A 25,216-nucleotide genomic window follows, 5' to 3' on the forward strand; every position below is an offset into this window, starting at 1 on the left:
CCACATAAAGCTTGTGTAATAGACGTTCCTTCTTTGAAAAAGGATTAAGACATAGGGAAGGAACAACAATCTCCTGATTGAAATTCTTATTAGATACCACCTTAGGCAGAAACGTAACACTACCTTATCTGCATGGAAAATCAGATAAGGGGAATCACACTGTAAAGCAGATAACTCCGAAACTCTTCGAGCCCAGGAGAAAGCTACTAAAAATAGAACTTTCCAAGATAAAAGCTTAATATCTATGGAATGCAAAGGTTCAAACGGAACCCCTTGAAGAACTTTAAGAACTAAATTTAAACTCCATGGTGGAGCAACAGGTTTAAACAAAGGCTTTATTCTAACTAAAGCCTGACAAAACGCCTGAACGTCTGGAACCTCAGCCAGACGTTTGTGCAAAAGAATAGACAGAGCAGAAATCTGTCCCTTTAAGGAACTAGCTGACAATCCCTTCTCCAATCCTTCTTGGAGAAAAGATAATATCCTAGGAATCCTGACGTTACTCCATGAGTAACCCTTTGATTCACACCAATGAAGATATTTACACCATATCTTATGATAGATTTTCCTGGTGACAGGCTTTCGAGCCTGAATTAAGGTATCAATGACTGATTCGGAAAAACCACGCTTTGATAGAATCAAGCGTTCAATCTCCAAGCCAGACGTAGAGAAATTAGATTTGGATGTTTGAAGGAACCTTGAAGTAGAAGGTCCTGCCTTAGCGGCAGAGTCCATGGTGGAAAGGATGACATGTCTACCAGATCTGCATACCAAGTGCTGCATGGCCACGCAGGGGCTATCAAGTAACCGAAGCTCTCTCCTGCTTGATCTGGGCAATCAGACGAGGGAGCAGAGGAAACAGTGGAAACACATAAGCCAGGCTGAAGGACCAGGGCGCTGCTAGAGCATCTATCAGCGCTGCCTTGGGATCCCTGGACCTGGACCCGTAACAAGGAAGCTTGGCGTTCTGACGAGACGCCATGAGATCCAGTTCTGGTTTGCCCCAAAGTTGTATCAACTGGGCAAATACCTCTGGATAGAGCTCCCACTCCCCTGGATAAAAAGTCTGCCGACTTAGAAAATCCGCCTCCCAGTTCTCTACTCCTGGGATATGGATAGCTGAGAGATGGCAAGAGTGAACCTCTGCCCATAGAATTATCTTTGAAACCTCCAACATTGCCAGGGGGCTCCTTGTTCCCCCCTGATGGTTGATATAGGCTACAGTCGTGATGTTGTCCGACTGAAATCTGATGAACCTGACCGCAGCTAGCTGAGGCCAAGCCTGAAGAGCATTGAATATTGCTCTTAGTTCCAGAATGTTTATCGGAAGGAGGGCCTCCTCCTGAGTCCACGAACCCTGAGCCTTCAGGGAGTTCCAGACTGCACCCCAGCCCAGAAGGCTGGCATCTGTCGTTACTATAGTCCATTCTGGCCTGCGGAAACTCATTCCCTTGGACAGATGGACCCGAGATAGCCACCAGAGAAGAGAATCCCTGGTCTCTTGATCCAGATTTAGTAGAGTGGACAAATCTAAGAGGGGGTTCCACAATGGCTTCTAAACATAATGAACAAGGAGTTTCCTCTATGTCAGACATGTTTAACAAACTAGTAATGAGACCAGCAAGCTTGGAAAACACTTTAATAAATGTGAAAAAAGCAATAATAAAAAACGGTACTGTGCCTTTAAGAGAAAAAAACTACCACATAAACTGCAAAACAGTGAAAAAAAGTAGTAAACTCTACGAAATTTTTACAGTGTGTATAAGGGACTAAAGCAGCATTGCACCCACTTGCAAATGGATGATTAACCCCTCAGGCCCAAAAACGAATTAGAAAAACATTAAACCTGTTAAACAGTCAAACACACTGCCACAGCTCTGCTGTGGCTCCTACCTGCCATTAAAAACGATTTTTGCAGGAACAAAACCCTCTATAGAGGTCCTATAAGCCAGAGGACTCCTTCAGGGAAGCTGGATGTCTCAGACTGAAAACGAAAATAGGCCCCTCCCACCATGCACTCAAAGTCAGAGGGCCTTAAAAAAGTACTCCTAGGAGTAATCTAACAAGCCATGTGGAAACTAGGCCCCAAATAAAGATTTATCACCTTCAGAGAAAAAACGTTTTTATTTATAAATCATGCAAACGTTTTTACACTAAGTAATATAGGTATTAACATGAATATTATCCCTTTTTGCAAGCATTATCCCAGTTGTTGTTAAATCACTGTATCAGGCTTACCTTAAATATACCAGGCACTGCCAGCATTTTCTAGACCTTATCTCTCTAGAAAAAAATATACTGAACATACCTCAAAGCAGGCAATCTGCAGACCGTCCCCCCAACTGAAGTTTTCTTTCCATACTCTTCAGTTATGTGTGAGAACAGCAATGGACCTTAGTTACAAACCGCTAAGATCATCAAACCTCCAGGCAGAAGTCTTCTTCCAATTTCTGCCTGAGAGTAAAAACAGTACAACGCCGGTACCGTTTAAAAATAACAAACTTTTGATTGAAGGTAAAAACTACACTAAGTCACCACATCTCTCTTGATACTTCCTTTCTTGTCGAGAGCTGCAAGAGAATGACTAGGGGTGGCAGTTAGGGGACAGCTCTGCTGTGGGTGTCCTCTTGCAGCTTCCTGTTGGGAAGGAGAATATCCCACAAGTAATGGATGAACCCGTGGACTGGATACACCTTTACAAGAGAAATATAGACTGAACATACTTCATATGCAGCTTAGCATGCAAACCGTTCCCCCAACTGAAGTTTTCCTGTACTCTTCAGCCCTTGTGAGAACAGCAGTGGATCTTAGTTACAAAGTGCTAAGATCATAATCCTCCTTGCAGAAATCTTCATTCCTTTTCTGCCAGAGAGTAAATAGTACACACCGGTACCATTTAAAATAACAAAAACTTTTGCTTGAGAAATAAAAAACTAACGTTTTTTGTCACCACACTTGCTCTGCCCTTCCTAGTTTCTTAGAGTAGGCAAAAAGAATGGCTAAGGGGGGGAGCTATATAGACAGCTCTGCTGTGGGTGCTCTCTTTGCCACTTCCTGTTGGGAAGGAGAATATCCCACAAGTAAGGATGAATACGTGGACTCGATACATCTTACAAGAGAAATAAATGTTTTCTTACTGCACAGTCAAAACACTTTTTACAAAACAAAATGCCCCACTGCACCTCGCCTCAACAACTATGCTGAGGCGCCTACCTGCCCCCTCGGTCTGCCGACCACTGCTAGGCAGGATCCGGAATCTAGCTGATAACGCCTAAGACCGCTTGCTTTAATTAGCAAACCATGTGGTCGAGGCATCACTATGTCTCTCAATTTCTCCACGGCCGATGACTTCCGGAACAGAAGGAAGCTGCGCGGCTATTACAAAGCCCGCTAAAGAAAGAAACTCCCCCGCCCATCGTGGGCGTATTCTAAAGAGAAAGAAAACCATGCGGCTGATGTCGGGAAAAAAACCCCCAAAAAAACACAGCCCAAAACCGGAGTCCATTAATCTGACTCCGTTAATACACACCCAGCGTTTGCCCCACAAACAGATGACAGTGACCTGCAGGGAAGCCCCTAAGAGCCCGTCAAACATTACCAGTGTCTATAGGTAGTCTATTCAATAAAAACTAGTATACTGTGTCTTCTGTCAGTATAATCTCGAGAGAATAGATACATGCGTGTCAGGTTAACATCCTACTGCTCTGAAAACCCACACACTCTGAAATAGGAAAGCCCTTTCCAGTTGCCCAATCCCCAACAGAATGGAAGAGCACTGCCAATTCTGAGAATTGCCTAAAGCCCCAGAAAATAAAAGACTGCACTTACCTCTATGCTGATTGTCAGCATGTCACAGTATCAAGAGGTCTTCTCCCTCCTGCAGCTCTGTGAAAACATAAGGGCCTTAGTTAACATTCTCTAAGACCATCAACATAAGGGCAGCACAAGTATGGGAGGCACAGTGAGGCTAAAACCCAACCAGTTCCCATTGCTTTAAAGCCACCTGTAGCTCTACTCTAGAGGCTGACAAGGAATACGGCTACACCCTATAGTAAAATAGTACACTTTGGCACCATTTTAAAAATAATAAACTCTTGATTGAAGAATCTAAACTAACACCTCACTTTACCTCTTCCTATCACTAACACAGGCAAAGAGAATGACTGGAGTGGGAGTGAAGGGAGGAGCTATATATACAGCTCTGCTGTGGTGCTCTTTGCCTCCTCCTGCTGACCAGGAGGAAATATCTCACAAGGATGAAATCCGTGGACTCATCATATCTTGTAAAAGAAATAATGTTATTAAGACTTTCTTGGTTTCTGCTGGTTTTAGCAAATCACAATTATGAAAATTCTTTTAGACAGAAAAACATTTCAATATACATTTGTGTAATGCAATAGCCAACAATAATAAATGCAATGTATTTTACTTAAATATTTCAATAAAACAAGGCAAAAAATTCCCAGTTAATGTTCTCCTACCAGCAACCTGGTACACAGCAATAGCAATCTGTGTTTGTCTCAGGCAGTGCATACGCCAGGATGCAAAAATCCCTTTCAATACACACCTGTGATATCCAAGTATGAGGTGAAGTGACTAAGTGCTGGGGTAGTCAGTAATATATTGTGGTCACAAACTAAACCTTCAGTGACTGACTTTTCAGAAGGTTGTAGCAAGTTCATTAAAGGCTCATCTTACTGACTGAAAGCAATCGTTGCCAAAACCTACATGTATTTTGTAAATCACATCTACAATTATACAGAACGCAACATGTGACTTCTTCATATTCTGTGACCACAATCACACAAGCAGAATTGAACAAACTGGTTTAATGTTCCGTATGTGACTGTACAGCTGCACCTATACACAGACATAAAACAATATGTACATAAGAAGCAGGGCGTCATGAACATCACAAGTCCGCTTGACTTCGCCGTTTGTATCCAGCAGTTGGGTTGCTTCTCACGAGCTGCTTTACTCCCCCCATCTTGCCCTATCTGTTTTATTTGGGCCTCAGGGTTTCTTTATCTTTTTCACCGATGAAGAGCTGGAGGCGGATTCCCTGCGCTTTCTCTGTAGTAATAATAAAAAAAAAAAAAAGAGTAAAAATATACAATTAGCACAAGACATTTTACAAAATGGTCGACCAGGCTGAATCATAGAGAACATGCCGTGGCTCGGTATCTTATCAAATGTTCTACTGACAGAAATCTCCATAGACTTAAAGGGACACTAAACCCATTTTTTTATTTCATGACTCATATAGAGCATGCCATTTTAAGCAACTTTCTAATTTACTCCTATTATCAGTTTTTCTTCGTTCTCTTGGTATCTTTATTTAAAAAAGCAGGAATGTAAGCATAGAAGCCGTCCCATTATTTGTTCAGAACCCTGGAGAGTACTTGCTGATTGGTGCCTACATTTAGCAGCCAATCAGCAAGTGCTACCCATGCACTGAACCAAAAAAGGGCCAGCTCGTAAGCTTAACATTTCTGCTTTTTCAAATAAAGATACCAAGAGAAAGAAAAAAAAAATTGATAATAGGAATAAATTAGAAAGTTGGTTAAAATTGCTGCTCTATCTAAATCATTAAAATTAAAAATTTGGGTCCAGTGTCCCTTTAAATAGTTATTTTCTTTTACTAAGGATTGTGCTAGACTACGGGGCTACACATTTATCATTTTTTCAGGTAACAGGTTGGCTACGATAGCGAATAAAACACATACAGTTGATTTACAATAGTTTGGTGAGAAGTCCATATTCACTGCTGCCAAAAAGAACAATCCTCATTGTGTGATGCAGCAATAACTCTGCTGTTGCTTACACTGCCGGCACCTGACGAGCTACACATCATTACAAGCCTGTTGTCAGGTCACAGGGGGATCGTTTACATAATGCACTGACATCATTTGCATCTGAATGTGAGAACCCTGGAAACTTCATTAGTTGTGGGAAAAGACTGTCAGGTGCAACAGCCGAGTGAGATGTATTGGTTAAAATAATTAGCAACATGAAATGTGAAAAGAAAAATATTACTAATAATTAGCACACAGGAACAAATGTAGGGACTGCCACGAGATAGAAGTGTAGATGATGGATGTGCACGTGCTCTCGCAAGAGCTCTTATAGCGAGTGCACCACCCAGCTGATTTTACTGACCACCCGGCTAAAATGTAAGCCAGAATTAAGCTAAAATTTGTAAATATTAATGTTTTCAATATTTGTTGCTCAAATGATCATTTAATACATTTTTGCTTAATTATGCAATTAATTTGTGCATTGAATAGCTTAAGTAAGATTTATAAATGACAGAAAATGTTATAATAATGCAAAGTATTACACTGCCCCCACCCGGCTACTTCATAATAGCACCCAGCTGCAGGTATACATACGTGTGCACACTGCTGAAATAAACAGCAAAACAGAGCTCTGGACAAAAATGGAATAGTTTATTAAATGACAGAGAACAAAAATAAAAAGGATCAAGCCCTTTGGAAATTCCCATTTGAACCATAATAATAAAGAACATATGCACTGCCTTATGTATTGGGGATTCCGCATAATAACGTAGTCTCCTGTCTATGTTGGATTACTCAGAATACGTTTTTTTTATATGGAAGCAGTTATGGCAAACACGATCATCCTTTTCTCCAAGTGTCCACCTCATAAAAGCTAAAACGTTTTTTTTTTTTTTTAACTTTTGCAACAAGAGAGGGAACAATGTCCTGCGGGTGGTGATGTTAAATCATTTTGTGCAGGAGAAGTCACCAGGGCCACCTGCAGCTAAGATCACACAAAAGATTGGCCTGTAAATATTACCCAGAATGCACTTCAAGAGGTAGCGGATCAGTCTAAAGCATGGCCTGTAATTATTACCCAATATGTGCCCCTTACAGAAGGTGATCAGTCTGTAGCACTGCATGTAATTATTACCCAATATGTGCCCCTTACAGAAGGTGATCAGTCTGTAGCACTGCATGTAATTATTACCCAATATGTGCCCCCTACAGAAGGCGATCAGTCTGTAGCACGGCATGTAATTATTACCCAATATGTGCCCCCTACAGAAGGTGATCAGTCTGTAGCACTGCATGTAATTATTACCCAATATGTGCCCCTTACAGAAGGTGATCAGTGTGTAGCACTGCCTGTAATTATTACCCAATATGTGCCCCCTACAGAAGGTGATCAGTCTGTAGCACTGCATGTAATTATTACCCAATATGTGCCCCCTACAGAAGGCGATCAGTCTGTAGCACTGCATGTAATTATTACCCAATATGTGCCCCCTACAGAAGGTGATCAGTCTGTAGCACTGCATGTAATTATTACCCAATATGTGCCCCTTACAGAAGGTGATCAGTCTGTAGCACGGCATGTAATTATTACCCAATATGTGCCCCCTACAGAAGGTGATCAGTCTGTAGCACTGCATGTAATTATTACCCAATATGTGCCCCCTACAGAAGGTGATCAGTCTGTAGCACTGCATGTAATTATTACCCAATATGTGCCCCCTACAGAAGGCGATCAGTCTGTAGCACGGCATGTAATTATTACCCAATATGTGCCCCCTACAGAAGGTGATCAGTCTGTAGCACGGCATGTAATTATTACCCAATATGTGCCCCTTACAGAAGGTGATCAGTGTGTAGCACTGCCTGTAATTATTACCCAATATGTGCCCCTTACAGAAGGTGATTAGTCTGTAGCACTGCCTGTAATTATTACCCAATATGTGCCCCCTACAGAAGGTGATCAGTCTGTAGCACTGCATGTAATTATTACCCAATATGTGCCCCTTACAGAAGGTGATCAGTCTGTAGCACGGCATGTAATTATTACCCAATATGTGCCCCTTACAGAAGGTGATTAGTCTGTAGCACTGCCTGTAATTATTACCCAATATGTGCCCCCTACAGAAGGTGATCAGTCTGTAGCACTGCCTGTAATTATTACCCAATATGTGCCCCCTACAGAAGGTGATCAGTCTGTAGCACTGCATGTAATTATTACCCAATATGTGCCCCCTACAGAAGGTGATCAGTCTGTAGCACTGCATGTAATTATTACCCAATATGTGCCCCTTACAGAAGGTGATCAGTCTGTAGCACTGCATGTAATTATTACCCAATATGTGCCCCCTACAGAAGGTGATCAGTCTGTAGCACTGCCTGTAATTATTACCCAATATGTGCCCCCTACAGAAGGTGATCAGTCTGTAGCACTGCATGTAATTATTACCCAATATGTGCCCCTTACAGAAGGTGATCAGTCTGTAGCACTGCATGTAATTATTACCCAATATGTGCCCCTTACAGAAGGTGATTAGTCTGTAGCACTGCATGTAATTATTACCCAATATGTGCCCCTTACAGAAGGTGATCAGTCTGTAGCACGGCATGTAATTATTACCCAATATGTGCCCCCTACAGAAGGTGATCAGTCTGTAGCACTGCATGTAATTATTACCCAATATGTGCCCCCTACAGAAGGTGATCAGTCTGTAGCACTGCATGTAATTATTACCCAATATGTGCCCCCTACAGAAGGTGATCAGTCTGTAGCACTGCATGTAATTATTACCCAATATGTGCCCCTTACAGAAGGTGATTAGTCTGTAGCACGGCATGTAATTATTACCCAATATGTGCCCCTTACAGAAGGTGATCAGTCTGTAGCACTGCATGTAATTATTACCCAATATGTGCCCCTTACAGAAGGTGATCAGTCTGTAGCACTGCCTGTAATTATTACCCAATATGTGCCCCTTACAGAAGGTGATCAGTCTGTAGCACTGCATGTAATTATTACCCAATATGTGCCCCCTACAGAAGGCGATCAGTCTGTAGCACGGCATGTAATTATTACCCAATATGTGCCCCCTACAGAAGGCGATCAGTCTGTAGCACGGCATGTAATTATTACCCAATATGTGCCCCTTACAGAAGGTGATTAGTCTGTAGCACTGCATGTAATTATTACCCAATATGTGCCCCTTACAGAAGGTGATCAGTCTGTAGCACGGCATGTAATTATTACCCAATATGTGCCCCTTACAGAAGGTGATTAGTCTGTAGCACTGCCTGTAATTATTACCCAATATGTGCCCATTACAGAAGGTGATCAGTCTGTAGCACTGCATGTCATTTCTTTAAAAAAAACAAACAAAAAAAACCCCAATAAAAACCTTACTGGATTAAAGAAGAAGAAGAAGAAAAAAAAAAAGGATAAAACGATAGCTTACTCTATATTTAAAAAAAAAATAAAAAAAAAATATATCGTACAATGTTTACAAAAATAAAACAACTAAACGCAGTAACAAATTATAACATTGCAGAAGAGAGAACGGCACCTAGTGTTCATCTTCAGGGGAGATGTCATCTTTAACCCTCCGGCAGAGGGATTCCTAAACAAAGCAGATAAAGTTGTTGCTGGTCCCAAGCAGACAAGAATAGATGACTGTCTTTAATTACGTACACAATTATACACGATCATTATTCATTTCCTCGCTCTCATTATAAGAGGCTAAAACAAAGGCACTGCACTCCTTGTGCATAATCTAAGTACTTGTGAATATTCAGGGGACAGTAGGCATTAAAAAAAAAAGTTAATTTATCAAATATGTCAGCCGATCACATTTATCAAATCTATCGCCTCAGTGCTTGTGTCTTCCCGGGAGCCTTGCGGCAAAACGCTCAGATGTCTGGTTAGCCCTGTGCACAGCAATCTCAGCTGGATTTAACCCTGCTGACGCTGGAGGGGATTATACTAGCAGGGAACAAGTGGCAAGAGTTACTCCGTCTCATAGCTGTAACAAGCTAAAGAATTATACTTTTATATCCATATCTGCAATTATTTTATTTTCTTAATTATGATAAATGCAACCACAAAATTCTAACAGCACCTGTTTGGCTACTTCTAATCGTTCAGCAGCTGAATAAAACAAGCTAAATGTAAATCCATATGGCTGAAATCTTTTCCTTGCATCCATAGATTTATACATTTTCTAAGAATAAAAAAAAAAAGGCATTGAATCAGACAATTAGCGCACACAGTGTGACACTGCATACACTGGTATTTAATATCTAGGTGATTTATAAATAGACGTGCAATACTGTTCTATATACACACACACACTATGTTCTTACTCCATCTGGAAGGAAATATTTCTGTTTGATCTTAACAATGTAACTTCTCCATTTCACATCAGCTGAGAAAACAAGGAGTCAGCGGGAGACCAGCTAGAATTAGACGACTTTTAAGCTTTCCCTGACTCGAAGCCCCAGACTTCACAGACTGGAGGTCTTCTGCTTTAGCCCATTAGTGGGCTGACTTCTGAGCGCAGGAACAAAGGCCTGCAGTGTGAGGCATTCTGGGACAGCCCTCATTAGGGACGGATGACTGGAGTATGAGTTTAGGAAATCAAAAGACGTTCTAATCTAGAGTAGCTGGACGAAGTTCGCATGGAACTAATTTGCTCCAAGTTGGTCTTCATTTCTGTAAGACCTTATGTCTCCCTCATGGGGTCACTTTGGCTCGGGGGAATTTGGCTGAGCTGAAGTGATCGGGACAGTTTTTAGAAATTACCCCACATCATTTAACCTTTACTATGCTGGATGCTGCAATGCACACAGTGCATTATGGGGTTTATTAACCAATATGCACAGAGGTCAAAACTAAACCAGGAGCCAAACATTCAACAACTATGAAATAATTTAATTGTTCCATTAGGAAACCCAAAACACAATTATTAAACAAATCCTCTGTATCCAATATGTTCCCCTGCAGAAGGTGATTGGTCTGTAGCACGGCCTGCAAATATTACCCAATAAGTGGCCCTTACAGAAGGGGACCAGTCTGTAGCACAGCCTGTAAATATTACCCAATAAGTGGCCCTTAAAGAAGGTGAACCAGTCTGTAGCACGGCCTGTAAATATTACCCAATAAGTGGCCCTTACAGAAGGGGACCAGTCTGTAGCACGGCCTGTAAATATTACCCAATAAGTGGCCCTTACAGAAGGTGAACCAGTCTGTAGCACGGCCTGTAAATATTACCCAATAAGTGGCCCTTACAGAAGGGGACCAGTCTGTAGCACGGCCTGTAAATATTACCCAATAAGTGGCCCTTACAGAAGGGGACCAGTCTGTAGCACGGCCTGTAAATATTACCCAATAAGTGGCCCTTACATAAGGGGACCAGTCTGTAGCATGGCCTGTAAATATTAACCAATATGTGCCCCTTACAGAAGGTGATCAGACTGTAGCACATCCTGTAATTATTACCCAATATGTGCCCTTACAGAAGAGAATCAGAACGTAGCACAGCCTGTAAATATTACCCAATTTGTGCCCCCTGCAGAAGGGGATCAGTCTGTAGCACAGCCTGTAAATATTACCCAATATGTGCCTGTTACAGAAGCATTAGTTATTTTGTTGTGAAGAGCTTATTTCCCAGCAGCAATGCCTGAACCAGCAAGCCAGCGCCTAAGAAGGGCTCCAAGAAAACCGTAACAAGTATCATTTCATAAAGAGTTAACTCTTTTTTTTCAGCTTTTAGAAACTATTGTCTAATCACCTCTGGAGCCAGACTGCTAATTGATAAGATGAACTTGTAAACTTGTTATCTTAAGTACTGTAATCCTATTGTGGCCTGTCAAAGGAAAGTGCTCTCTATCTAAATGTGTGATGGGGGATTTTGTGCTTCCCCCCCTCTCCCCCTGGGAGTGCCCTGTGTGCATGTAACCTTAATAAAAAGCAGGCTGGGCATCCCAGTCCTGAGTTCTTGTTTGACCCTCAATCGCAGCGTTGACTCGTTTTTGTGGGCAGAAGGGTATCCTAGCGGTACTGCAGCTAAGGGAGATTATTCTATATTTGCGAGACTCATATAGAATACTATGGAAAGCAGCTTCTCCCCTCTTTAGCAATAGGGATCCAGGCTACTAAGCGGTCCATCTCTCAGCGAGACTAAGGGTAACCGTAACATTTGGCGGCAGCGGCGGGATTTTCCTGGATTTCCTAGGAGAGGTACAGAACGGATGGAGAGCGCTTACGAAAAATTGAAGCGTACAACCCAAAAGGATTTACTTGAAAGCAGAGGGGGGTACGCCAGCAACCGGCCGAGGAGAGAGCTGATCGCAGAATTGACCGAACTGGATCAGAGCTTCACAATGGCGGAAACACCGACCACGATTAGTGACGAAAAAACCAGGATTGTTCGGGAAAGGCTCTCATTATACGGGCCGAACCCCTCCATGGAATTGGTACAGCAGTTGATGGCAGAGGCGGACGAGGATATACGAGAGACTCGAGCCCACGAACTCAACCTAGCGAATGAACACCGCAATGCTGAAGCCCCGCAGGTAATCATCCCTGTCGAAAATGCTGGGAGGCCCAAGATACCCTATGCGGCATTTCGACCCTTCCTAGAGAGCGAGACAGGGATTGATGAATATTTGGCGGACTTCGAAAGGCAATGTGCCCTGCACCAGATTCCCAACAGAGAGTGGCCCACGATATTGTCTGGGAAACTATCCGGGCGAGCCCTGGAAGCCTTTCGTACTCTGGGTGCTGAGGAAGTGACACAGTATGAGCTAGTTAAGGAGACACTGTTGCGACGGTACGCTGTAACTCCGGACACGTATCGCCGACAGTTTCGGGGCACGGAAAAGAAGCCTAACGATACCCATATGGAATGGGCGCACCGAATGCGGAGAGCGGCAAATCACTGGCTGAGCGGAAGTAAAGCGGTGACTGGGGAGGAAATTTTACAATTGTTTCTCTTAGAACATTTTTATAATGGCATGGAACAGCAAGGGAAGGAATGGCTGCGAGACAGGCGGCCTTCTACCTTAGAAGAAGCAGCCAAATTGGCCGATGAACATTATGACTCCCGTCTTCACGAACCCATGAACTACCGAGCTCCAGCACGGGTCGAACCCAGAGAGGTTTACCGTGCACCCCCTCGTACTGAATTCCGAGCCCGGTGCCCACAAGGCCCGTCCGACACTCAGGACCACCCAATAACAGCTCTGAGCGTCCCAGACCGACTTGCCACCGATGCAAGCAACCAGGGCATTTCATGGCTAGCTGCCCCCTTAATACGCACCAGACACCCAGGAATTACAATTACCCCTCTGGGTCCTATCGTCCGGCCCGGGCCCTCTGTGTTAACCAAGAGGCCCCTATGGAGGGATATGTGGGGCCGCTTCACGAGGCAGACCCTGTATATGCTGCCTCAGATAACCGCCAGCACCATCGGCAGAGGGTATGGCTCGAGGGGCGATCTACCGAGGGATTGCGAGACACAGGGGCTACTATCACGCTGGTACAGAGTCATTTGGTGCCAGAGCACAAGCGATCCGGACAGACTGTGGCCGTTAGAGTGGCGGGGGGGGGATGTGTACAAAATTCCAACAGCTAAAGTGCATCTTGATTGGGGAGCGGGAAAGGGGGCTGTGAACGTGGGCCTAATGGATAATTTACCTGCCGAAGTACTACTGGGCAACGATTTGGGCCCCATGACTTCTGCCTATGCTCCAGTATGCAACAACGAGGCGGACCCAGTGACTACACGGGCCCAAGCCCGGACGGAGCGAGAGCTCTCACCAGTGCGGGAGACACAGGTAAGACCTACCCCGACCTTGCCTGACAGGTTAGGCCCCATACCCTGGGACACCCCAGATGCTTTCGAGGCAGAGTCTAAGACTGACCCGACCTTACAAAAGTACCGGGAACGAGCAGAGACCGGAGGGGGCGGGGCAGATAACGAAACATTCTTATGGGAAAAAGGGAAACTATACCGCTGGACAGAGAAAAGGGGACAGCGTAGGCGACAGCTGGTAGTGCCCCACAAATACCGTCAAGAAATCCTCAAAATAGGCCACGACATCCCCTTAGCAGGCCACCTAGCCGTTACCCGTACCCTACACCGCATTACTCACACGTTCTTTTGGCCAGGGGTGCACGCTGACGTTAGAACTTACTGTAACACCTGCGATGTGTGTCAACGAGTAGGAAGGCGAGGCGATCACCCTAAAGCCCAGCTAGTAAATATGCCCATTGTAGAGGAACCCTTCAGCCGGGTTGCTATTGACCTAGTGGGACCACTGGCTACCCCTAGTCCCTCCGGTAAGCGATACATTCTTACCGTAGTGGACTACGCTACCAGGTACCCAGAGGCTGTCGCCCTATCCAACATACAAGCGGATACGGTAGCGAATGCACTAGTACAGGTGTTCTCCCGGGTAGGATTTCCAAAAGAAATCCTATCCGACCGAGGCACCCAATTTACGGCTGAATTGACCCAACAACTCTGGCAGGTTTGCAAAATTAAGTCCCTCCTGAGCTCCCCATACCACCCCCAGACGAACGGGCTGTGTGAGAGGTTCAATGGGACCCTCAAGCAAATGCTCAAGACGTTCACTCAGGAATACCGAGACTGGGAACGCTTCCTGCCGCACCTCCTATTTGCTTATCGGGAGGTGCCCCAGGAAACGACAGGGTTCTCTCCCTTCGAGTTGCTCTACGGAAGAAAGGTACGGGGACCCCTAAACCTGATCCGGGAGCACTGGGAGGGAGAGATGGAGGCTGACGGTGTCCCCATTGTGCCATACGTGCTGGAACTCAGGGACCGAATGGAGCAATTAGCCAAATCCGTGCGGGCTAATCTCCAGTTGGCCCAGAGAAGACAGAAAGTATGGTACGATCGGGGGGCCCGAAAGAGAATCTTCACCATAGGACAAAAGGTGTTAGTACTTAAGCCGGTGAAGACAGACAAATTGCAGGCGTCCTGGCAGGGTCCCTACCAGATCGTAGAGAAAAGGGGAGACACCACTTATGTGATAGCTAGCTGCCACGACAACAATCTTAGAAAGACATTCCATGTAAACATGCTCAAGGAATATTTTGAGCGGCCAGAGAACGTGACGGCCGTATGTTGTTCCCCTCAGGAAGACCCCGACAGTTTACCCATTCCAGACCTATTAGAAAAGAGCCTCCCCACAGGTATAGTGGCGCAGGTTCAGATAGGGGACCGACTTAGCCCCACTGAAAGGGAGCAGCTCAACCAACTCCTCCAGTCTAAACACCTCACCTTCTCCCCGAAGCCAGGGTACACTACTTTAACCACCCACCAGGTAGATACTCCGGGACAAGCTCCCTTGCGCCAGGCTCCGTACCGAATCCCCGAAGCAGTTAGGACAGGAATGAAGAAGGAGATCGATGAGATGCTCCAGCTCAGGGTAATTGAGCCCTCCGATAGTCCCTGGGCCTCCCCAGTTGTCTTGGTGCCCAAGAAAGATGGGACCACCCGGTTCTGCGTAGACTATCGGAGGCTCAATGAAAATACCGTGACGGACGCTTACCCTATGCCCAGGGTAGACGAGCTACTCGATCGTATAGCCAGGGGAAATTACCTGACCACTATTGACCTCTGCAAAGGTTACTGGCAGATTCCCCTGGCCCCGGAGGCTATCCCCAAGTCGGCATTCGTCACCCCATTCGGCTTATATCAGTTTAGGGTAATGCCGTTTGGGATGAAGAATGCCCCAGCTACATTCCAGCGCTTGGTGGATAGGCTCCTGGATGGCTTCCAGAGTTTTGCTTGCGCCTACCTGGACGACATAGCGATCCACAGTGAGTCCTGGGAGGACCACTTAGCTCATGTGGGAATGGTTCTGGATCAGATCCGGGCTGCTGGCCTGACTCTGAAGCCAGAAAAATGCCACTTTGGGATGGCCGAGGTACAGTACCTGGGTCACCGGGTGGGGTGTGGAAAGCAGCGACCAGAGCCGGCCAAAATAGAAGCTGTCGCCAATTGGCCCACCCCCATCACTAAGACTCAGGTCCTAGCCTTCCTGGGCACGGCAGGGTACTATAGACGGTTCGTACCAGACTACAGCACACTTGCCAAACCCCTGACTGACTTGACCAAGAAGAACTTACCTCGACAGGTCCTGTGGTCTCCCCACTGTGAAACGGCTTTCCAGGCTCTCAAAAATGCTCTAATTAACGCTCCTGTCTTGGCGGCCCCAGCCCTTAACAAACGTTTTATCGTCCATACAGATGCTTCCATGTTCGGGCTGGGAGCCGTCCTCAGCCAAGTAGGCGAAGATGGAGGGGAGCATCCAGTTGCCTACATCAGCCGGAAGCTCCTGCCCCGCGAAGTCAGCTATGCAGCGGTCGAAAAGGAGTGTTTGGCTTTGGTGTGGGCATTAAAGAAATTGACTCCCTATTTATATGGTCAGGAGTTCACTCTGGTCACCGACCATAACCCGTTGGTGTGGCTGAACCGGGTCTCTGGAGATAACGGCAGGCTATTACGTTGGAGCTTATCGTTGCAACCCTTCAATTTCACCATTACTTACAGACCTGGGAAACAGAATGGCAACGCCGACGGGTTGTCCAGACAAACCGACCTCAGCCCCGCATAATCAGCGGTCTGGACAGCCTTAGTCTGCCCCGAAAAGGGGTCAGACCGTGTCTGCCAGAGTGTTCCACAGAAAGGGAGCACTGTTACAGAAGCATTAGTTATTTTGTTGTGAAGAGCTTATTTCCCAGCAGCAATGCCTGAACCAGCAAGCCAGCGCCTAAGAAGGGCTCCAAGAAAACCGTAACAAGTATCATTTCATAAAGAGTTAACTCTTTTTTTTCAGCTTTTAGAAACTATTGTCTAATCACCTCTGGAGCCAGACTGCTAATTGATAAGATGAACTTGTAAACTTGTTATCTTAAGTACTGTAATCCTATTGTGGCCTGTCAAAGGACAGTGCTCTCTATCTAAATGTGTGATGGGGGATTTTGTGCTTCCCCCCCTCTCCCTCTGGGAGTGCCCTGTGTGCATGTAACCTTAATAAAAAGCAGGCTGGGCATCCCAGTCCTGAGTTCTTGTTTGACCCTCAATCGCAGCGTTGACTCGTTTTTGTGGGCAGAAGGGTATCCTAGCGGTACTGCAGCTAAGGGAGATTATTCTATATTTGCGAGACTCATATAGAATACTATGGAAAGCAGCTTCTCCCCTCTTTAGCAATAGGGATCCAGGCTACTAAGCGGTCCATCTCTCAGCGAGACTAAGGGTAACCGTAACAGTGCCGCTTACAGAAGGGAATCAGTCTGTAGCACGGCAAAATTTATTAGTTATTTTTAGAACGCAGATCCCGTAGCGCAAGAAAATTATTATCAATTATTTGTAGAGCGCCAACAGATCCCATAGCGCAAGAAAATTATCAGTTATTGGAGAGCACCAACAGATCTGTAAAACTATAAAATTATTATTATCAGTTATTTGTAGAGCACCAACAGATCTAGTAGCGCTAGAAAATTATCATTATCAGTTATTTGTAGAGTGCCAACAGATCAAGCAGCGCTAGAAACTTATTATCAGTTATTTGTAAAGCACAAACAGATCAAGCAGCGCTAGAAACTTATCAGTTATTTGTAAAGCGCAAACAGATCAAGCAGCGCTAGAAACTTATCAGTTATTTGTAAAGCGCAAACAGATCAAGCAGCGCTAGAAAAACATAATTTATGCTTGCCTGATAAATTTATTTCTCTTGTAGTGTATTCAGTCCACGGATCATCCATTACTTATGGGATATATTCCCTTCCCAACAGGAAGTTGCAAGAGGATCACCCAAAGCAGAGCTGCTATATAGCTCTTCCCCTCCACGTCATATCCAGTCATTCGACCGAAACAAGACAAGAAAGGAGAAACCATAGGGAGCAGTGGTGACTGGAGTTCTAATTAAAATTTAGATCTGCCTTAAAAAAGACAGGGCGGGCCGTGGACTGAATACACTACAAGAGAAATAAATTTATCAGGCAAGCATAAATTATGTTTTCTCTTGTTAAGTGTATTCAGTCCACGGATCATCCATTACTTATGGGATACCAATACCAAAGCTAAAGTACACGGATGATGGGAGGGACAAGGCAGGAACTTAAACGGAAGGAACCACTGCCTGTAGAACCTTTCTCCCAAAAACAGCCTCCGAAGAAGCAAAAGTGTCAAATTTGTAAAATTTTGAAAAAGTGTTAAGTGAAGACCAAGTTGCAGCCTTGCAAATCTGTTCAACAGAGGCCTCATTCTTAAAGGCCCAGGTGGAAGCCACAGCTCTAGTGGAATGAGCTGTAATTCTTTCAGGGGGCTGCTGTCCAGCAGTCTCATAGGCTAAACGTATTATGCTACGAAGCCAAAATGAGAGAGAGGTTGCCGAAGCTTTTTGACCTCTCCTCTGTCCAGAGTACACGACAAACAGGGAAGAAGTTTGCCGAAAATCTTTAGTTGCCTGTAAATAGAACTTCAGGGCACGGACTACGTCCAGATTATGCAAAAGTCGTTCCTTCTTTGAAGAAGGATTAGGACATAATGATGGAACAACAATCTCCTGATTGATATTCCTGTTAGAAACTACCTTAGGTAAAAACCCAGGTTTAGTACGCAGAACTACCTTGTCTGAATGGAAAATCAGGTAAGGAGAATCACAATGTAAGGCAGATAACTCAGAGACTCTTCGAGCCGAGGAAATAGCCATCAAAAACAGAACTTTCCAAGATAAAAGCTTAATATCAATGGAATGAAGGGGTTCAAACGGAACCCCTTGAAGAACTTTAAGAACCAAGTTTAAGCTCCACGGAGGAGCAACAGTCTTAAACACAGGCTTAATCCTAGCCAAAGCCTGACAAAAAGCCTGAACGTCTGGAACTTCTGCCAGACGTTTGTGTAGAAGAATAGACAGAGCAGAAATCTGTCCCTTCAACGAACTAGCAGATAAGCCCTTTTCTAAACCTTCTTGTAGAAAAGACAATATCCTAGGAATCCTAACCTTACTCCATGAGTAACTCTTGGATTCACACCAATATAAATATTTCCGCCATATTTTATGGTAAATTTTTCTGGTAACAGGTTTCCGAGCCTGTATTAAGGTATCAATAACCGACTCCGAGAAGCCATGCTTTGATAGGATCAAGCGTTCAATCTCCATGCAGTCAGCCTCAGAGAAATTAGATTTGGATGATGGAAAGGACCCTGAATGTGAAGGTCCTGTCTCAGAGGCAGAGACCATGGTGGACAGGACGACATGTCCACTAGGTCTGCATACCAGGTCCTGCGTGGCCAAGCAGGTGCTATCAGAATCACCGATGCTCTCTCTTGTCTGATCTTGGCAATCAGTCGAGGTAGCAGCGGAAATGGTGGAAACACATAAGCCATGTTGAAAACCCAAGGGGCTGCTAGAGCATCTATCAGCGCCGCTCCCGGGCCCCTGGACCTGGATCCGTAACAAGGAAGCTTGGCGTTCTGGCGAGACGCCATGAGATCCAGTTCTGGTTTGCCCCAACGATGAATCAGTTGAGCGAAGACCTCCGGATGAAGTTCCCACTCCCCCGGATGAAAAGTCTGGCGACTTAGAAAGTCCGCCTCCCAGTTCTCCACGCCTGGGATGTAGATCGCTGACAGGTGGCAAGAGTGAGACTCTGCCCAGCGAATTATCTTTGAGACTTCTAACATCGCTAGGGAACTCCTGGTTCCCCCTTGATGGTTGATGTAAGCCACAGTCGTGATGTTGTCCGACTGAAATCTGATGAACCTCAGTGTTGCTAACTGAGGCCAAGCTAGAAGAGCATTGAATATTGCTCTCAACTCCAGAATATTTATTGGGAGGAGTTTCTCCTCCAGAGTCCATAATCCCTGAGCCTTCAGGGAGTTCCAGACTGCGCCCCAACCTAGAAGGCTGGCATCTGTTGTTACAATCATCCAAACTGGCCTGCGAAAGGTCATCCCCTTGGACAGATGAACCCAAGAAAGCCACCAGAGAAGATAATCTCTGGTCTCTTGATCCAGATTTAGTAGAGGGGACAAATCTGAGTAATCCCCATTCCACTGACTTAGCATGCATAATTGTAGTGGTCTGAGATGCAGGCGCGCAAATGGTACTATGTCCATTGCCGCTACCATTAAGCCGATTACTTCCATGCACTGAGCTACTGATGGGCGTGGAATGGAATGAAGGACACGGCAAGCATTCAGAAGCTTTGATAACCAGGAAGGGAACTCTTGTGAGTGGCAATAGAGAACTCTTTTCTACGTTCACCTTCCACCCATGCAACCTCAGAAATGCCAGAACTATCTCTGTATGAGACTTGGCAATTTGAAAACTTGACGCTTGTATCAGAATGTCGTCTAGGTCCGGAGCCACCGCTATGCCTCGTGGTCTTAGCACCGCCAGAAGTGAGCCCAGAACCTTTGTAAAAATTCTCGGGCCGTAGCTAACCCGAAGGGAAGAGCTACAAACTGGTAATGCCTGTCTAGAAAGGCAAATCTTAGGTACCGATAATGATCTTTGTGAATCGGTATGTGAAGGTAGGCATCCTTTAAGTACACTGTGGTCATGTATTGACCCTCTTGGATCATGGGTAGGATGGTTCGAATAGTTTCCATTTTGAATGATGGAACTCTTAGGAATTTGTTTAAGATTTTTAGGTCCAAGATTGGTCTGAAGGTTCCCTCTTTCTTGGGAACCACAAACAGATTTGAGTAAAAACCCTGCCCTTGTTCCGTCCGCGGAACTGGGTGGATCACCCCCATTACTAAGAGGTCTTGTACACAACGTAGAAATGCCTCTTTCTTTATTTGGTTTGCTGATAACCTTGAAAGATGAAATCTCCCTTGTGGAGGAGAAGCTTTGAAGTCCAGAAGATATCCCTGAGATATGATCTCTAACGCCCAGGGATCCTGGACATCTCTTGCCCAAGCCTGGGCGAAGACAGAAAGTCTGCCCCCACTAGATCCGTTTCCGGATAGGGGGCCCTCTCTTCATGCTGTCTTAGGGGCAGAAGTAGGTTTTCGGCCTGCTTGCCCTTGTTCCAGGACTGGTTAGCTTTCCAGCCCTGTCTGTAACTGTCTGTAACAGTTCCTTCCTGTTTTGGAGCGGAGGAAGTTGATGCTGCTCCTGCCTTGAAGTTACGAAAGGCACGAAAATTAGACTGTTTGGCCTTTGATTTGGCCTTGTCCTGAGGAAGAGTATGACCCTTACCTCCAGTAATGTCAGCAATAATTTCTTTCAAGCCGGGCCCGAATAAGGTCTGCCCTTTGAAAGGAATATTAAGCAATTTAGATTTAGAAGTCACGTCAGCTGACCAGGATTTAAGCCATAGCGCTCTGCGCGCCTGGATGGCGAATCCGGAGTTCTTAGCCATTAGTTTGGTTAAATGTACCACGGCATCAGAAACAAATGCGTTAGCTAGCTTAAGTGCTTTAAGCTTGTCCATAATCTCAGCCAATGGAGCTGTGCGAATGGCCGCTTCCAGAGACTCAAACCAGAATGCCGCAGCAGCAGTGACAGGCGCAATGCATGCAAGGGGCTGTAAGATAAAACCTTGTTGAACAAACATTTTCTTAAGGTAACCTTCTAATTTTTTATCCATTGGATCCGAAAAAGCACAACTATCCTCCACCGGGATAGTGGTACGTTTAGCTAAGGTAGAAACTGCTCCCTCCACCTTAGGGACTGTCTGCCATAAGTCTCATGTGGTGGCGTCTATTGGAGGAGGGGAAAAGGGCACACCGGGTCTATCCCACTCCTTGCTAATAATCTCTGTAAGCCTTTTAGGTATAGGAAAAACGTCAGTACACACCGGCACCGCATAGTATCTATTCAGCCTACATAATTTCTCTGGAATTGCAACCGTGTTACAATCATTCAGAGCCGCTAATACCTCCCCTAACAATACACGGAGGTTCTCAAGCTTAAATTTAAAATTAGAAATCTCTGAATCCGGTCTTCCTGGATCAGATCCGTCACCCACAGAATTAAGCTCTCCGTCCTCATGTTCTGCAAATTGTGACGCAGTATCGGACATGGCTCTCACATCATCAGCGCGCTCTGTCCTTAACCCAGAGCTATCGCGCTTGCCTCTTAATTCTGGCAATTTAGATAATACTTCTGTCATAACAGCAGCCATGTCTTGCAAAGTGATTTGTAAGGGCCTCTCTGATGTACTTGGCGACACAATATCACGCGCCTCCTGAGCGGGAGGCGAAGGTACTGACACGTGAGGAGAGTTAGTTGGCATAACTTCCCCCTCGTTGTCTAGTGATAATTTCTTTACAGATAAAGATTGACTTTTATTTAAAGTGACATCAATACATTTAGTACACATATTTCTATGGGGCTCCACATTGGCCTTCAAACATAGTGAACAAACAGATTCATCTGTGTCAGACATGTTTAAACAGACTAGCAATGAGACTAGCAAGCTTGGAAAATCCTTTCAAATAAGTTTACAAGCAATATAAAAAAACGCTACTGCGCCTTTAAGAAGCACAAAAAAACTGTCACAGTTGAAATAACAATGAACCAAATCAGTTATAGCAACCAAATTTTCACAGTAAATGTATTAAGTTAGCAAAGTATTGCACCCTCTAGCAAATGGATGATTAACCCCTTAATACCCAAAACGGATAATCAATTTAACAATTAACGTTTTTATCACAGTCAAACACACTGTCACAGGTCTGTTGTGACTGATTACCTCCCTCAAAATGAATTTTGAAGACCCCTGAGCTCTCTAGAGACGTCCTGGATCAAGGAGGAAGAAGCAGGAAGACTGTGACTGAATTTTTACTGCGCAAAAAAAAGCGCTAAAATAGGCCCCTCCCACTCATATTACAACAGTGGGAAACCTCAGTTAACTGTTTCTATGCAGAAATATACGTCAGCCATGTGGAAAAAAACATGCCCCAAAGGATTTATCACCAAAGTACCTCACAAAAACGAATAACATGCCAGTAAACGTTTTAAACATACATTTTAAAAGTTATGTAGTGTTATCAATAAGCCTGCTACCAGTCGCTTCTACTGCAGTTAAGGCTCATATATTACTTCAGTATTAACAGCATTTTCTTAGTCAAATTCCATTCCTTAGAAAATTACTTTACTGCACATACATTCATCAGCCTGATACCAGTCACTACTACTGCATTTAAGGCTGTACTTACAGTACATCGGTATCAGCAGTATTTTCTTAGTCAATTCCATTCCTTAGAAAAATATTTTACTGCACATACCTCATCTGCAGGGAACCCCGCATGCTATTCCCTTTCTGAAGTTACCCCACTCCTCAGAATGTGCAAGAACAGCCAGTGGTCTTAGTTACTTCTGCTAAGATCATAGAAAACGCAGGCAGATTCTTCTTCTAAATACTGCCTGAGAGAAAAAACAGCACACTCCGGTGCCATTTAAAATAACAAACTTTTGATTGAAGAAATAATTAAGTATAAAAACTCCACACTCCTCTCACACCTTCCTACTATGTTGAGTGTTGCAAGAGAATGACTGGATATGACGTGGAGGGGAGGAGCTATATAGCAGCTCTGCTTTGGGTGATCCTCTTGCAACTTCCTGTTGGGAAGGGAATATATCCCATAAGTAATGGATGATCCGTGGACTGAATACACTTAACAAGAGAAATTATTATCAGTTATTTGTATAGCGCAAACAGATCAAGCAGCGCTAGAAAATTATTATTAGTCATTTGTAGAGCGCCAACAGATCCCGCAGTGCTAGAAAGTTATTATCAGCTATTTGTTTAGCGCCAACAGATCCCAGAGAGCTAGAAACGTATTATTATCAGTTATTTGTAGAGCGCCAAAAGATCCTATAGCACTAGAAGTATATTCTTATAATCATTTTTTTGTAGAGCACTAACAGATTCCGCAGTGCTAGAAACGTATTATCAGTTATTTGTAAAGCACGAACAGAACACTAATTGCTAGAAATATATTATGGCTGTCAGTTATGTTCACACTAGTGTATTTCTTTGATATTTTTATATTATTACACTAAGCAAGATATTGGGGTATGACAAGAACACAAATAATTATTTCAAAAACTTTTTAGAAGAATGTCCCAAAGCAAGAAAAGGTTGAAAACCACTGGTAAATGTATAAATAATCAAAAAGACAAGTGACATGTAAATCGTACAATTCATAAAATCGCTATAGACACAGTACAAGCAAAACACGAAATGTTCGTACTTCTCATTTGAAAAATGTATATGACAATGAGATTGTCATTGCTTCATTACCCAGAACAGAACTTTACAAAATACTGGCATGAATCCCTCAAAATATTGGTTATGCATTTTCCGTGTCTTTTGATTGCCAGCCTTGCACTGTCTAAATATGTTTCCTGGTATGTCACTAATCTCATGTTAGATGACAGAATACCCTCACAGGGTGACAAGTTCCAGACGTTATTACTCTTCCCCTAAATCTGTATGACCATAGACAAATCATATGCTTTTACCTAAGCAGCTCTTACTTTTCCTCAAGTGAGAGCTATGGATCCCCTTATAATGGCAGCCCACCCCCTCACTGCTGGCTCCTGGTAGCACCACCTCTCCTCTTCCCTGCCCCGTGAATGGTATACCAGCGGCTCCCCCAATGCATATGCAAAGTTACAGCAGCCTTGCATTCCAGTGAGTCCGCATGCCTCCTAGCTGTCTCATCCCCGGTATCTCAGCAGGCCTCAATGCCGCAAGCCATGCAAGTGCACCTTAGAACACCTCAACAAACATGGGCAGATGACTCCACCACAGTTGATTACAGCAGCCACAGTCCCCATGTAGCCTGTCAATGCGTGGACCAGAAATTGGGTAAAAACAACAACAGCACTACAGCAGATAACTGGGTCCCAGCAAAATGACACTGAAGAAACCCAGGAAAAGATACAGTGGCTGACCGCACAGCATACTGGGAAATCATCCAGCTACACCGAGCTAAATTTTAGGTGCGTCTAGTGACTACAAGCAGCGGCCGGATGAGAAGGGTGAGGCAAACTCATGTGTGTCCTTGAAGCTCCAAACCAGGGTGCCAGGGCTTAATTTAAGGTGCCAGGTATGCCCTGGCACTCAGGTTTGTCGAGCTCTACTTTAACCCCTTCCAGTTTGTGTTTGCTACAGCTGTTAAGTGCAGCCATTTGAAAGGTAATGCTTCTGGCCTTTAGCTCTTTAGTGAATTCCATTAGGAGTGAATTCTCTCTGAGTTACCCATTGATGATAGTGGTGCTTCAGACTTTTTCTGAGGACAGTCTCAAGACCCAGCTGCTGTGTCATTTAATTTCAGACTGGAGGATATTCATACTTTATTGAGGGAAGTTTTAATTGCTTTATAGGTAGAGGATTGTCCTGCTACAGTTAAGGATAAATAAATTCTTTA

At 44.4% G+C, this 25,216-nt stretch overlaps 1 protein-coding gene across 1 annotated transcript in view; it reads right to left on the reverse strand.

Moving 5' to 3' along the window:
* Positions 1-4,814: 4,814 nt before the first annotated feature.
* The window catches only part of DMAP1 (DNA methyltransferase 1 associated protein 1), a 258,949-nt gene continuing 238,547 nt past the window's right edge, over positions 4,815-25,216 (reverse strand). The window contains exon 11 of the mRNA XM_053693398.1: positions 4,815-5,073. Within this exon, the coding sequence (XP_053549373.1) occupies positions 5,014-5,073 (60 nt within the window). The 3' untranslated portion in view covers positions 4,815-5,013. The remainder of the gene's footprint in view (positions 5,074-25,216) is intronic.

Source organism: Bombina bombina, chromosome 10, assembly GCF_027579735.1.
Source record: "Bombina bombina isolate aBomBom1 chromosome 10, aBomBom1.pri, whole genome shotgun sequence".
NCBI lineage: Eukaryota > Metazoa > Chordata > Amphibia > Anura > Bombinatoridae > Bombina > Bombina bombina.